Raw genomic sequence first — 16459 nt, 5'->3', positions numbered from 1 at the left:
GTCTTCGAAATAGAGTTCAAAATTCAGGATGTTACAATATTATTATTACGGATCCAAGATGGAAGTAGTTCGCCTGTTGGCCGAGGGAGAGTTTCATTAATGATTATGAGCTTGTTTTGAACAGACAGAGCAATGACCATTGGACGGTCCAGAAAACATAGTTTTCTTCAGTTAAAGGTTCTGTGATGAGCAAGAAGCTGTGTTATCATTGCGGTGAAGAAAGTAGGGATCGAGGTAAGACTAATTAATTGATTGCTGGTTGTGGAGAGTTTGAAGACCAATTGGCATCAGGAATTTCACCAGGAAAAGTATTCCTTGAATTCAGAAAATCAGGAGAGTTGGAGGCGAGATGTTCGTCGGCCATGGCAAAAGGATGAAGAAAAGGAATTTTATGGTTTTCAAAAAGTAAAAACGACGAAGAAACACCATGTTAAAAGGACTTTTAGACTAGCTGGTTCTCTCATTTCATTAATAAACCAACGAAGGGCATTTGTATAGAGAGCAGCGATTGATTGTTGAGAAAATAACAGAATAATAACCAATGATAAATAAACAAACTATCGGTAGAATTAATAACTACTAAACCAATTATTTAACTTCTAATAATATAGTTATAAATCAATATATCTTCATATTTTCAGTTTCCAACTACAGCGAGAGACAAATACCAACATTTCAAAACACTTTAGCCTGGCTGCAAAAAAAATTTGAGCAAAGCATTTTCTGTTCTTTCTTACATGTCTTGTTTATACATCGTAACCACAAGTGATTGTACAACTTTATCTAACATTCAATAATCTTCAACATATCACCTACCCACCATTGATGGGAAAGACTGAAGCTTTAATCAGATCCCATTACATTTGATTGAACTTAGGCGTATCCAGTCATCCCAACTGTTGAGCTCGAACGATTTGCTTTGTGAGATGTTTGAGAAGATGTGGCCTTGGTGAAGTACATGTAATAATACACATTAAGAATCATGGTAGCAACCACAAACACTGCCCCAGCAATGAACACTCCTTTCCTCAATGTCTCGCATGGTAAGTTCTGAGCGTATATCATTCCTCGATACTTCGTATGGTATGCATTTTTTGTTGCACCCGCAATTAAACACGCTTCCGCTACCAAAAAGGTAGCCCTGAAGATTCATAGACATTAAAAAGAGGATTAAATCTGTTAGAGGTTGGCATTTGTTTGCTCCAGATTTTGCCATTTCGAAATACTGATGATGCAGATCTAAGAAAGGGTCGACTCTTAAACAAAGAAAGCCTGTACTGGAGCTAGAGTCGACTCTTAGCTCATTGACTAAACAAAACTGTATGAAACATGATTGAAAATGTGTTTAGATTGTGCAAAGAATAATACAAGGCCATAGAAATCCAAGTTTACATAAATCTATGATTCACAGGGGTTTATAGATAGCAAAAAACTATTAGTTTCATAAGCTGGGTCAGCTAGATTTATTCAATCTCATATCAAAACATAACCTCAGTCTTGAAACTCAAGGTTACACAAATTTAACCTGAATGGAACACCCTTGTAAAGTTTAAAAACACCAATTATCTTCCTCAAATTTCATATACCAGAGAGGAAGAGAGAGTACCACATTTCTTGGAGTACCATTACCATTAATGCTACACATAAAAGATTGTAGTACTTGTTTATGCTTTAATACACAACAAAACGCAAGAGGCAAGACTACACGACTACAAGAAATACTTTATAATTCCAAAAAAGCGGTCATCAACAATGATTGGCTTCCATAAAAAAGTGAAGTGAACTCACAGCAGACCAACACTTAGCGACATATAAAAAGAAAATCCAGAAAACATAATAATGCTACCAGTTGAATGCAAAGTTTCAAACGATAGTCTATATCTTAGAATAAACAAGTGTATTAACAACATAGCAGAACATTTCTTCCAATAAAATAGCAGCATATCATTATTCTATTATTAGTAGAAGGAAAAAAAAAAAGAAATTTGTTTACTTGTTTTTTTTCAGACTTGAGCCATAAAGAAATTCTCACCCTGAAGAGAGAAAGTATATAATGGTCCATGCCCGGTTTCCTCCTGGGGTTAAAGGTTTTCCAAAACACATGCACTTTGTAACCCCCATCAGCAATGATTGACCAGAGAGAAGAAATAAGAAAGCCCCTACGCCATAACCTGTTGCAACATCTGATTCGTAAACACAGTAGGTTGCGTTCCGTTGCTTATCTTCAAACAGAGTCCCCTGTTTAAAGCATACATCTCCTTATTATTATATTGTACAAATTGAATATGCGGTGACACTCTCATTCACGTGAACTACTTCACCACAAACTAAAGAGTACAAGAAGCTGGTAAATTCGTGCTTGTATGACAACGTTATAAGAATAAAAGTTGCAACAAGAGCAAAGAAATCCAACTCAAGTTGATAGATGGAATAGGATGAAGGTATCTAAGAGAAGTAGGCCTTAAAGTTAACATATTAAAGTAAAAATTATAGGTCCCCTGGGTTACTGAACTTGTATATATAGCAATCCAACTGACCCTATTGGGGATTTAAGAGGATTCATTGAAACATGTGAAGTTTCTTGTGAAAGCTGATATTACCAAGCTGTTTTGAATGCTCATGCATTAACTTTTACAGGTCATTTAGAATTATCAAAACTGCAAAATGAAATGCCCCAGCTATGATATAGTCATGACAATGCCTCTAAACTGTATAATCAAAATAACCATTGGTCAATCAAAGCCAGCCATTAACCAACTTGGATTAACAAAGCAGAATATGTCTTTTTATTTTTCTCCTCTGAACAATTAGATGGATTGGAAACAATAGAGAATAGCCTAGTTGGTACTCAAGAAGAGAAAAAAAGACATGGGGCAATGATGCTGCAGAACATATCCATCCTCCCAACTCTGTTCTTCAAAAGCCTAAAGGTCGGTTTGGTTTGGTATGACTTTCACAATAGTAACACTTTCCACATATTGACTGCTTCCTCAAAATACTTCCATTTAAACTAACTCTAAAAGTTTAACAAGCAAAACCCATCCAAATTCCCATCTAAACTACTTTCTACCCTCGAACATATCACAGCCAACCATAAGCGTGCGTGTTGATTAGGGATTGGGGGAACGGAAAAACAAAGCATTACAAGATCAACAACAGCGAATCAATTAAAGACAATCCCAACCCAATTCCAGAAACCTGCATCAGCATTTGCAGCTCCAAAACCCCCACATTCAGAAAAGCACCAATAATTGAAAGATGAAAAGGTAAAAATGAAAAAAGAGGGGAAAGGGGTTAGTTCTCATTACCACACTTCTTCGTCTCTCGGCGGCAATGGAGAACCCAAAAGCCACTAAGCACAAAACCACAACTAGAAGATGAACCAGAGTGGAGCCTTTGCCTTCCATTTCTCACAAATCACAGCAAGAAAGAAGCTCCCAAGAAGTGTACACTATGTTTGGAGTGAGAAAAGTACGGCGGAGGCGTGGAAGAGGAGTAGGTAAAAGTGTAAAAGCAAGTGAAAGGTGTGTAGGAAAAGGAGGAGCGGTTTTTCATTAGATCCAAGGCGGGAATTAGTAACGTGAGATACACGCTGAATTTAGAACCAATGGAAGAGAGTGTGTGAGTCACGTAGATGAGAATGGGGAGTTGGTACGGTGATTTTATTTGGCTAAAAGTAAAAGGAGAATGGCGGGGGCTTAATACGTGGTCACAGTAAGGTTTGTGGGTAGGGTGTTTTCTATGAAACGACGACGTAGAATGGGTAATATCATTTACTTTATTCTTGCCTTTTTTCTTTTTATATTACAAATTTTTCTTTGACATCCGTTGGATTAAAAGAGGGACTTTTGTCGGAACTTTTTTAGATCCTTATCTGTAAAGTTGTTGCTAAGTTCTTCAAATTTTCAGATTTCAAAATAATTCGGCCCATGGGCTTCCCTTCTTGCCCTACCTTCGATGCGTTCCACCGACTACACTGCACTTCGTTTCTTTTGTCTTTATTTATTTTCAAGGGATATTTTTTATAAATTAGAAATATTGCAAGAATAACTTTCAACATTTTTATTTTGTAAATCTAGCCAAATATTCAAATCATATACTTTCCGTTTTTATGAATTCCAAATTTTCCATTTTTTTTTGGGATTTTCTTCTTCTTTTAGCACTTTTTTTTAGGGGCTTAGCAAAAATAGTTAACTAAACTAAGCTCGTGTCTCTTGAATTTTAAAATTGTATAAAACGCAAATTTCATCCCTCATCAACTTCCTTCCTTCTTTCTCTTTCAAGCATCTTCTTCTTTCCAACATCCTTAGGTTTTCGATTCGGTTACTTTTCTTCTCTTCTCCTTCGCAACAACTTCCGAACATGAGGTATCTCTCTTCCTCTCTTCTTCTACATCTTAGAAACCATAGTTTCATTAATTCGTTCATTTTAATCTGTTCAAACATGAGGTTTCTGACTGATTGCAAACGGATTTCTATTGATTCTATTTTAGTTTCCATTTGAGTATTTAATTGGAATATTTTTTGTTGTTTTTGTTATGTTTGTTGTTCTATTCTGTAACTTCTGTTTGTGATTCAAAATGTATATTTGTGATCCCATTTTTTGCATGAGGTATCTGTTCAAAAGCAGTGTGTAGTTGGAGTAAATGAAAATGAAGACTAACTAATTGCAAAGTGATTTCTACGTATCGATTACATTTTGGTTTCCATTTGAATATTTAGTTGGAGTAATTTTGTTTGTTTTTGTTTTTATATAATTTCTGTTTGTGACTCCAAATGTATATTTGTGATCCCTTTTTGTGCATGAGGTATCTGTCCGAAATCAATGTGTATTTGGAGTGAAAAAAATATTAAGACTAACTGATTGCAAACTGATGTTTATACATTGATTACAGTTTAGCTTCCATTTTAGTATCCACTTGGAGTAATTTTGGTTGTTTAATTTATGTTTCTATTTGTTGTTCTTTTCTGTAATTTCTGTTTGCGACTCAAACTCTATGTTTGTTATCTCATTTTGTGCTCTTCTTTCATTTTCTAACTAATATTACCCTTTGATTATTGTATGATTACCGTCGGATTCCCATTTGTTGTTTTAAATTTGAGTAGGCATGTGTGATAGCCATTGATAATCCTCTGATTGCCTTTTGATTACTAATGAATAATCTGCTTTGATACCATATTGAAAGGAGAGACAGAGAGCACACACCAATTTACGTGCAAACTCGAGTACCGGAAGGAAAACCACAATTGTTTGTTGTTATTATTTTCTAATGAATAATACATAAGTACAAGGGAGAATAAATAGAGTATACAACGTCTAAAAAAGAAAAATATTTAGGAAATAAGGAAAACATTCTTATAATCTTTCCATAAATATTATAGGATTCTAACACAGAAAATACTAGAAAAAATGAAAGGATTCCAACAAACGTAAAACAAAGTAATTTAGAAAATGATCAAACCTAATCATAAAACAAAGGAGAAAATAAAGAGTTACGCACTAAAAAACCAAACGTGTCTTAAACACCAATATCACCGAAACAGATTCGTTAAGTTTAATGACAATGCTCAAAAATGTAATACAAAAAGAAATCTGGAATATGATAAAAACTAAGCTCAGATCAGAGAATAAGTCAAATCAAAAGCTAAAACTAAGTTGAGACCATTTTCTTCTGAACCGTACCACAACTTCCTTGAAGTTCTAAAGTCAAACAATGAGCATAATCTAGTCATTTTGACTCTTTCCTCACTTTGATAATCAAACTTCAAAATAACAGAAGTAAAATCGATAAACCAACCAAGAAAAAAATAGCAGAGACTCACAGTTTGCTGCAAAAATTGTCTAATCACTAGAATTTCAAATGCCGGCAACCGTAGATTAATGATTTTGTAAATGAAAGATCAAGAAGATGAATGGCTCCGTTGCTGTATGTCTTTTTCAACTGAAGCACAATGTTAGAAACCCATTAGTACCAAAGGGAACAAGATGAGAAAAATAAGAAGAAACAAAAAGTTCATTGAATTTGAAATTATAGGAATTTCCACCAACAGAGTTCTCAGTTGGAAGAACAACCTTGTCAACAATCCATAACTCAACTGCCTGCAGAATATAATCTACATATTATCAAAGGAACTACAACAACCAAAAATATATCAACCTAGAAACAAATCTATTAACCTTGAATCCTCGAAAATGTAATAAAATAAGAAATCTGGAATATGATAAAAACTAAAGCTCAAATTAGAGATATGATGTGCGCTTCTGGAACTCCCTTTTGTATGAGTAGTAGATCAATTGCTTGATTACCTGAGTTGCCTGCAAAGATATAATACATACACATATGTGTGTGCTTTAAACAGAGCTTATTAATTATTAATAATTGGATGCAACTTTGGTGAGAAGAGAGAAATAGAAACACTAGAAAAGAAAGTTATCAGTAATCAACCCCAGTGTATACAAATGCTGGTGAGAAGAGAGAAATAGAAACACTAGAAAAGAAAGTTAAAGCACAATCCAATTAGTGTGCTCTTACCATACATTTGCAAGTATGTGCCATTTATAGCCACTGAGTACATGTAACTTTGTAAGAATAAAAGAGAAAGTGAACCAATGGCCTATCAGGCCCACTTTATTTACTTTGGCTTTGCTATGCAACATCACACAATATTAAGTACAGTACATTTAGGATTGTTAAATACTTGGGCCAAGAAATACTAGAGGAATGTGGATCTTATCATAATGTATGCAATGATGTTTGTAGTATAGACCTTGATGGATCTTCTATTTTCAAGCTGAACAAGAAAGTCAGCAGTCCCAGCCTTTGCTTTTTGTGAAGAGTAAGCAGCACTTTCCAGGTTCGTTGATTCGACTGTGCATGTCAAAATTTAAAACCAAAAAGTTCAACAGTTCTATCACTTGGCAAAGGATGAATGGAGTGATAGTAGTAGATCATAGCTCTAGAAGATTTACCCATGTTTGAAATAAGAGAGATTTTGGTTTCCTTGTCAAAAATGAATACAGAACATAATATTAAAACATGAATTCAGTGGCGTTAAAAAAAGTTTTAAAGACACAAATTGCATATAAGCAAAATCATAAAATTGGATTCAAGTGGCTATCCAGAAAAATTATGTGATTATGAACATCATTACATCAACTAAACAAGAAAATGCCTTCCAAAATAGGACATTCATTAGAAAATATTAAACAAGAACATACTTTGGCTCTTCAAAATTAGCGGAAGAACTTTTCAAATTTTCTTCGTTATTGACCATGTTGGATGAGTGAACAATAAAGCCAACAAATTCAGCACTCAAGAAGCAAGCAACTCCAGGGAAGGTTATTCGTCCATCATCAAACAGTCTAAGAATCACGAAATCTCAGCGTTCCAACGAGAACAAAGCTAAGAAAAATCAACATAATTCATGATTCTAAACCCATGATCATTTTACTTCGAAGGTCTTAACGCAATAACTCATTTTTCGATCGCGAATACTCTTTCTCTCGTGAGCGTTTAGACTTATAAGTCCTATCGCAAATCCTTCTTTTCTCAAAACTTCCTCGCGAGTTACTTTCTTAATTGTGAAACATATATTTAACCATAAAAGATTTTCTCTTAATTTTTTTTGTTGATTAATTCAAACGCCAGATTTGCGTGATTTCTTCTTGGTCTGAAATGATGGGAAATAATTCCAATTAATATCCTTTCATCAAGAAAACATCTTAACTCTACTTAACAATTCTAAAAATACCAAAAGTAGCCCAAAAACACCCATTTGACATGTCTGGTGTGTATGGGGTGGGCGACAGCGCAGGCACACACGTGCATGGCCTGGGCAGGTCTGCCATGTGCTAACCTCACAAAAGGTTTGTCATGCGCATGCCTCACACAGGCCATCTCGCACAGCCTTCGCGGACAGGGTTTACTGTGTGCTTCTTTGGTCGTAGCTTTCTTACCTCAAAATTGTAGCCAAAAGCTCTTTGTGATGAATTGTATAGCTTTTTGAAGTGAACACTACTCGAGATTCTCTTGAGAATGATTTTTCTCTCTTCTTTCAACTTAAATTCAATCTTCCTTCTTTCAAATTAAACCAACAACCCTAAAATAAAGAATAGACTCAACCTGTGATCATTTGAAGCTAATATCAGCAAAATCGCACAAGTGGTTTGGGAGAAATATTCATCTGAAGCGACCTATTTATACTGAAGCTTGCATAAATCTTTATTGACACTTCCTACCGCCGAAATTTAATCTATGCATGTATATGACACCTGGAATCCACTTAACTGAGTCCACATTTTCCTCATCTTGCCTAACAAAAATGCCAAATTTTCAAGGACATGCCAAAACGCCTAGCTAACTTCTATAGTCTTCATCGCATAGACTTGGCTAACCTCTCATCGCATAGCCTTGGTTGCCTAGTGCCTCTCGCCTATTAACCTCTAAGCCTCTCGCATAGCCTTCTTTGTGTTGTCTTGCTGTCCAACAACAAACCCCAATTGCATACCTAACCTTTAAACAAGTCTTCTCGCCTGACAAAGCCAATTCGCCAACACATTTAGTGGTTATCTTAACCCTCTTGGCCATACACCACCACATTAATCTTGTCGCCTAGCAAGCTTTCTTCTCACCCAAATAACCTCTTTAGAGGTTATTAGCTCTTCATTTGACCGTCCACCAAGGCCAAACGCCTAGGCCATGGAGTTAACCAAAATTTTCCTCTTTTCTACTTAACTTTTTCTTATCTTTTAAACCATTACCTCTTAATTTTCCTATCTTTTAAATCATTATTTCTTAATTTTCCTACTTTCCACCTATCAAGACATGCTTACCAAGTCACTTCTCAAGTCTACTTTTCACCTATCAAAACATGCTTACCAAGTCACTTCTTAAGTCTACTTTCCCATCTTTACTTTACTTAAAAATAATCCTTTCAAACTCTTGAGAAAATCCAAGTTCAATAGGGTTCAGGGTTTACAAATATACAAAGCAACAAAATATTTACACTGTATAAAACAATTTTGAAAATGGAAAAAACCCACAGGCCCCTAATGAAAAATACCAAAAATGTCTCGTGATTAATTGACATCCAGCGTGCATAACATAGTTGGTAAACAATTATTTAAATTTGCTACCCAAATCTAAACGATTTTTTTTCAAGATTCTTTGTATACGATTGTTTAGATTTGACTATTTTTTGTACAAGATTGTTTATATTTATTCGTTTAAATTTGGGCAAACAAATCAGAACGTTTTTTTTTAAAAAGAATTGGTACACGATCGTTTAGATTTGATAGTTTAACTTTGGGTAGCCAAATCTAAACAAGTTTTTTCAATATTCTTTGGTACATTATCGTTTAGATTTGGCTTCTTTTGTACACGATCGTTTAGACTTCATCATTTAAATTTGGTTAGCCAAATCTAAACTATTTTTTTTTTTTAACTTTTCTACACGAACATTTAGATTTTATCGTTTAAATTTGGGTAGTCAAATCTAAATGATTTTTTCAAGGTTCTTTGTGACACAAGCATTTAGATTGGGCTATTTTTGGTACACGATAGTTATTTGATCAGTTAAGTTTGGGTAGCCAAATCTAAAAGATTTTTTTAAGATTGTGTGTACAAGATTGTTTAGATTTGACTATTTTTAGTACACAATCGTTTAGATTTGATCAATTAAATTTAGGTAGCCAAATCTAAAGCCAACTCTAGATAAGGGTTACAAGTCAATCAGAGTCAACAGATGTCGTTAGAAGAAGAATGATGTCGATCGACTTCATGTCACATGTTGGGCATATTGAGGATGTCTTTTGGGATAGGGTGTGACAGTACTACTAGAAAACTTAATATCTAATAATTTAAAATTTATGGTGTGCAAATTGAAGAAATCCATCTATTGTCTCAGACAAGCCTGTCGTTAGTGGTATCATAAATTTCATGAAGTAATTACATCTTTTGGCTTTGAGTCGAATATAGTAGAAGATTGTGTATATCACAAATTCAGTGTGAGTAAAATTGATAACTCGTAGAAATACGAGTATTATACTCCAAACCTTGCTTCTCGCCTAACCCATACCGTGAATAACTTCAACCACTTAACATTTCTTGCGAATAACCTTATCACATGGTTATAGTTTTACTATAAGAAAACCTACCACGCGAGCTAACCAACTTTTACTCGCATAGAACTCTTATCGCGAACTTAAACTCAAAGGCTTTCTCGCATACTTCTTCTCCGCGAAACACTTGGTTCTTCTCGCGAAGTCCTCTCAAAACATCTAGTCTAACACTTTGTCAAAACTTTCACTTCTTAACTTATGCAAAGACTCTTCTTATCGCACATGAACTTCTTTTGTGAACTACCCACTTAATTGCAAAAAACGTATACTTAACCATAAAAGATTTTATCGCTTAATCCTTTCTGCAGATTTATTCAAATGCCAACTTCTTAATACTTTAGCCGAATTTACTTCCTTACTCAAATTAGAAATGGATCTCACAATCTAGTTGAGTGCATTATAAGTCTTGTTTAGTTAAATGTGGCCATCAATGCCTTGTCTTATTCAAGAGAACAGACAAAGTATTGATTGTCATCACTTGATGCGTGATGACCTTATTTTAGCTAACTGAGTGGTTATGAGATCATTACAATACAATCTTGTCGTCGAATTTATCCTTTTCATACATTACATAAATGCACAATGTGTGTGGTCGAGCACCGAAAGGATGCCCGCCTTAATAAAGGATGGATTACTTATGATTCAAACAGACAAATTGTGTACAAATCTTCTTAACTTCAAGTATTTAGATTCCGAAAGACGAGCAAGTATGACCAAAGCACCTAATGGCTACTTGCCTTGAAGTTAATAAATGCTTTGTATCACCTTGAAATGTTAATCTCGCTTGTGTTAACATTTAATTGGTTAAATATTCCTATATAAACACACCTAATTGCTGAGTTCATATTACGTTATACTTCATCGTCGTGTCCATAACCATATACTGGATATAGTCACCACATAAGGTTAGAAAAGTCGAGGCATTTCGAAATGTTTGTTGTTCGACTCTAAACTTACCAAAAAACCTCTCTCTCCACTAGCACTTGAACAAAAGACAAAAGAGAGGAAAACTTGTAAATTTACGATGAGTGATCTTAGATTAATCTATTATATTTGAAGTGTTCATGTTAACCAATTACTATCAATGTATATCGTAGTTTAAGGATAAAGATATGATATTAAAAGGAAGAAAAAGAAGAAGAAAAAAGAAAATTAATAACATCCAACGTTCAAGATATTATATATTACAAAATTTATACCTGAGCTGATTCCTTTTTTAAAACAACCATTAAAAATATTTTTAAGTTACAACCATCCACGTAAAAAAAACTTCAAAAATTCTTAACTAATAATAAGCCATTGCCATTTTAATTTTTAAAAACTCATAGACCATTGATTTAAGTGCTTTTTTGCCATGGTTAATTGAGTAATAACTCATCATAATTAATTCCTATTTTATTGAATTACAATATAAATTCACATACAAAAAATGAAAAATGGTAGTCATCTTTTAGTGCATTTTTTTTTCTTTGGTATGATCATGATTTGGATTTTAAAATTTAGTTTTCTCCATCTTTTTATGGTTATAGATTTGAAGACTAAAGAGATTGAAAGGAAGCTGAAAAATCAAACAAAATGTAAAGATATATGAATAAAATTGCGTGGATAACGTTATTTGGGTAAACAATGACAATCTACGAATATGGCTCTCTAAAGCGAGAGAAACGAGAGAAAGAAGATAATGGTGAGATTGGAAAAGAGGACATACAAGTATTGATTAATTTTGTTTATTATTGTTTAGTTTAATATGATTATTTTTTATATTAAACAATTATCATATCAACTCAATATCATTATGTGTTTATAATTTTCTCATAATCTAACTATTAATATAAATTCTATAGTTTAGGTTAATTATATTACATTTCTTATTTAATTTGTGTAATTTATCTATTTACATAACAATTGATTGGCTTCTAAAATACAGAATATTCATTAATAAAATATTAGAATATTTCCCACATGTTAACAGAGCAAAAGACCTAGATTTACTGTAACTCACCAGTGCCGCCGCCGAGATCTCTGTCGTGAAGATCATTGACAACGAAAATCTTCATCTCTTCATCTTCGTCTCCGTTCAACGCGTCGTGTTTTAGTGTTGCAACTCAGCATTGAAGACGCCTCCCTGCCGCGAACCCCAGCTATTCGCGAAGAAGAAAACCCAGCCGTCGAACCCCTTTGATCACATTAGCGAAGAAGTAACAATTGATCACGTTCTCACAGCCGACCGCGAAGAAGTAAATTCAGCCGTGAAAACGTGAACCTACCGCGAACCCCTGTCGTGAAAACGCAACCCAGCCGCAAACCCCAGATCTAAAGAATCCCGCGAACCTCAAATCTTCGTGAATCCGTGAATCCCAGATCTGAAACGCCAGATGTAAAGAACCCCAGATCTGATCTGAAGATATCCGCGAATCCCTCAGCCGCGATTCGTGGTTGACACTCCTGCTTACTCACCTACTCATTATACGTGGAATTTCAATTTTTCATAATGGAGAGAGACCATAGACCATTAGTACAATTCTTGACCGTCAAATGAAAAGTTTTCTAATTACAAGAAAACTACGGCGGCTTGTAACTGGCAACATAACCAAACCAATTAAACAGGACAAGGATGAAGATAATAGATTCATTGAACACCTTAAAGATTGGGACGGTAAAAATCATCAAATCTAAAAAATTATGGACTTTAAATCTATTGGATTAGTCAATTACTATCAACTGCATTGCACAATACACTTGTAAATCTTCATCAAGTTACTGGTCAATCTGTCAATGAATATTTGACAGTTCTTCAACTCATTTGGACTCAGCCATATCAAGCAAACATCAGAAAAGATCATCTTCGCCTTACCCTCCCAATATATGAATCTGTCAGAGTTGTCTTACTACACCGGAGTCCTTTGCCCTCATTGGATGCAGCCATCCAATAAATTTTGTTTGAAGAAAAGCGTCTTGGCATTAATTCTGCTAAACCATATGATGTTATCCTTACCAGCATGTACCCTCCCAATAAAGCTTCAAATAATTTTTGTAAGAATTGTAAACTCTCTAGTCATAAATTTATTGATTGCCCTAAAATAGAGTGCAGGTACTGCCATAAACGTGGTCATATTCTGGATAATTAACCTACTAGACCACTACCATAAACGTGGTCATATTCTGGATAATTAACCTACTAGACCACCCCGACCTCCTGTCACTTCCACAAAAGAGATAAACTTTACTAAACTTGGTCCCTCCTCTATTGTTGCTACCTCGGATGATTCCACATCCCCATTCAGATAAGTGATCTTTAGAGTCTATTGAATCAATTAATTTCATCATCCTCTGCTCTTGTTGTCTCGTCAGGTAATCAATGGCTTCTTGACTCTGCCTGCTGTAATCATATGACCTCTGACTTTTCCCTTATGTCTACTTCTAGCCCTGCAAAATCTTTACCTTCTATTTATGCTGCTGATGGTAACTCTATGAACATCTCTCATATTGGCACCATTGATACTCCTAATCTACATCTTCCCCATACTTATTGTGTTCCAAACTTGATCTTTAATCTAGTGTTTGTTGGTTAATTATGTGATCTTGGCTTAAATGTTTCCTTTTCTCCCAATGGTTGTCAGGTTCAGGATCCACAAACGGGACAGACGATTTGGAACGGGTCGCAAAGTGGAAAGATTGTTTGAGCTCATATCACTTCGGCTTCCTTCTCCTTTATCTCTGCTTCAGTCACTAATTCTAACACATATAAGTGGTATCTTCGTCTTGATCATGCTTCTTCTGAAAAACTCCATCATTTAATTTATGTTAACAATTGGAATAATCTTACTAAGTTTTTTCTAGCCTTTTAATTGTTTGAATTGCAAACTTGCTAAACAACCTACCTTGTCTTTTTCTCAATCCACCTCTGCATGTGATAAACCATTTGATCTAGTGCATTCTGATATTTGGGGTCTTACCCCTACTACTACAGTTCATGATTATCGTTATTATGTTTTATTCATTGATGACTACTCTCGATTTACATGGATTTATTTTCTAAAACACCGTTCTGAATTATCTCGCAATTATATTGAGTTTGCTAACATGATCCACACTCAATTTTCCTTTTCCATTAAAATTCTTTGCACTAATAATGCTTTGGAATATAAAGATTCCACTCTTCTTTCCTTTCTCTCCCAACAGGGCACTATTGTTCAGCGCTCCTGTCCTCATACCTCTCAACAAAATGGGCTTGCTGAACGCAAACATCGTAATATTCTTGACTCAGTACATGCCCTCCTCCTCTCTGCCTCTTGTCCTGAAAAATTCTAGGGTGAAGCTGCCCTTACATCAGTATATACCATCAATCGTCTCCCTTCTTCTGTTCTTCAAAACACCTCTCCATTCGAAAGACTATATGGTACTTCTCCTGACTACTCTAACCTTAAAGTCTTTGGCTATACCTGCTTCGTTCTTTAACATTCTCATGAATACAATAAACTTGAACCACGTGCTCGCCTCTGTTGCTTTCTTGGCTATGACACCGAACACAAAGGATTTTGTTGTTGGGATCCTCTTTTCAAATGACTTCGGATATCTCGACATGTCACCTTTTGGGAACGCACTATGTTCTCTCATTTGTCCCCCTCCACACCTCATTCTCTAGTCCTCATCATTTTTTTACTAATACATCTGTTGACATTTTTCCTCTTTCTGAACTCATTTCGAATCCTGAGCTTGCACAATCTACACTTGCTCCTGCGAATCCAGATCAACCGTCTATCTTCGATGATGTTCCTGAATCTACTCCTGATACCCCTCTTCGTCGCTCTACCCGGGTAAGAGAACCTCCCACTCATCTCACTGATTACCATTGTTTTTCTACCATTGTTTTCCTTGTTGAACCCACCTCTTATTAAAAGGTCAGTACTAATCCTTTATGGTAGAAAGCAATGGATGAAGAATTACAGACTCTAGAAAAGACGCACACTTGGGACTATGTTGATTTACCTACTAGTAAAAGACCCACTGGATGCAAATGGATTTACAAAATCAAAACTCGCTCTGATGGAACTATTGAACGCTATAAAGCTCGTCTTGTTGCAAATGGGTACTCACAAGAATATGGGATTGACTATGAAGAAACACTTGCCCCCGTATCTCGAATGACATCTGTTCGCAGCTTGTTAGTTGTGACTGCTACCAAACAGTGGCCTCTTCTTCAGATGGATGTCAAGAATGTCTTTCTTAACGGAACCCTCTCTGAAGAAGTGTATATGAAGCCACCTCAGGTCACATCTTCTCTTCCCAACAAGGTGTGTATTCTTCGTCGAGCTTTATATGGTCTAAAACAGGCTCCAAGAGCTTGGTTTGCCACATTTAGCTCCACCATTATCCAACTTGGATTTGCCTCCAGCTCTCACAACAATGCGCTTTTTACGCAATAGGCACCCCATGGTATTATTCTTCTACTTCTTTATGTTGATGATATGATTATTATTGGTAATGATCCACAAGCCATATCCGATCTACAACATTATCTTGGTTAACATTTTGAGATGAAAGACCTTGGATCTCTTAATTATTTTCTTGGTCTTGAAGTCTATTAACGTTCAGATGGTTATCTGTTGTCTTAAGCAAAATATGCCTCTGATCTGATAGTCCGCCAGGAATTACTGACTCCAACACATTTTCAACACCGTTGGATCCCAATGTCCATCTAACTCCGTTTGATGGTATTCCTCTTGAAGATGTAAGCTTGTATCGGCAACTTGTCGGCAGTCTTATCTATCTAACAGTGACTCGTCCATACATTGCATACGTTGTTCATATTGTCAGTCAATTTATGGCTGCTCCTCGAACCATTCATTTCACTATTGTTCTACGCATACTTTGCTATGTCAAAGGAACCTTGGGACATGGTCTCCAGTTCTCCTCTCAATCTTCCCTTGTGTTATCTGGATATTCTGATGCTGATTAGGCTGGGGATCCCACTGATTGACGATCCACCACATGATATTGTTTCTACTTAGGTGATTCTCACATCTCATGGCGTAGTAAGAAGCAAAGTGTTGTCTCTCGTTCCAGTACTGAATGTGAATATCATGCTTTGGCTGATGCTACAACTGAACTTCTATGGCTCCGCTGGCTCCTTGCTGATACGGGTGCCCTTCAACAGGGTCCCACCCTCCTCCATTATGACAATCGTAGTGGCATTCAGATTGTTCACAATGTTGTTTTTCATGAACGTACAAAACACATTGAAAATGACTATCACTTTGTTCGTCATCACTCTTAAGCAAGACCCTCCTCTTACGCTCTATTTTCACTATTGAACAACCTGCAGATATCTTCACTAAAG

General features: G+C 35.6%; 1 protein-coding gene and 1 long non-coding RNA gene across 3 annotated transcripts; one reads left to right on the top strand and one right to left on the bottom strand.

The window, feature by feature from the left end:
- Positions 1–569: 569 nt before the first annotated feature.
- On the bottom strand, positions 570–3520 carry LOC101221296. Its single transcript, XM_004140285.3, has 3 exons — positions 3309–3520; positions 2033–2238; positions 570–1141 (listed from the first exon to the last, which is right to left on the bottom strand). The coding sequence occupies exons 1-3, from the start codon at positions 3405–3407 to the stop codon at positions 874–876; spliced, it is 573 nt and encodes a 190-aa protein (XP_004140333.1). The 5' UTR covers positions 3408–3520; the 3' UTR covers positions 570–873.
- A 135-nt stretch (positions 3521–3655) lies between these two features.
- Positions 3656–7072, top strand: LOC116403960. Of its 2 annotated transcripts, none has more exons than XR_004216831.1 (2): positions 3656–4367; positions 6766–7072. It is a non-coding gene; the product is annotated as an uncharacterized LOC116403960 (long non-coding RNA). The 2 variants fall into 2 exon arrangements; XR_004216830.1 differs by having other exon boundaries at positions 6761–7072.
- Positions 7073–16459: the final 9387 nt, after the last annotated feature.

This window comes from Cucumis sativus, chromosome 5 (genome assembly GCF_000004075.3).
Source record: "Cucumis sativus cultivar 9930 chromosome 5, Cucumber_9930_V3, whole genome shotgun sequence".
NCBI lineage: Eukaryota > Viridiplantae > Streptophyta > Magnoliopsida > Cucurbitales > Cucurbitaceae > Cucumis > Cucumis sativus.
This window is presented reverse-complemented; position numbering and strand designations above follow the sequence as displayed.

Coding starts and splice junctions, on each gene's coding strand:
- LOC101221296 (XM_004140285.3), bottom strand. CDS start 3,407: ATGGAAGGCAAAGGCTCCACTCTGGTTCATCTTCTAGTTGTGGTTTTG. Junction 2,239..3,308: donor CCGAGAGACGAAGAAGTGTG/GTAATGAGAACT, acceptor TGCTTTAAACAG/GGGACTCTGTTTGAAGATAA. Junction 1,142..2,032: donor ATATACTTTCTCTCTTCAGG/GTGAGAATTTCT, acceptor ATGAATCTTCAG/GGCTACCTTTTTGGTAGCGG.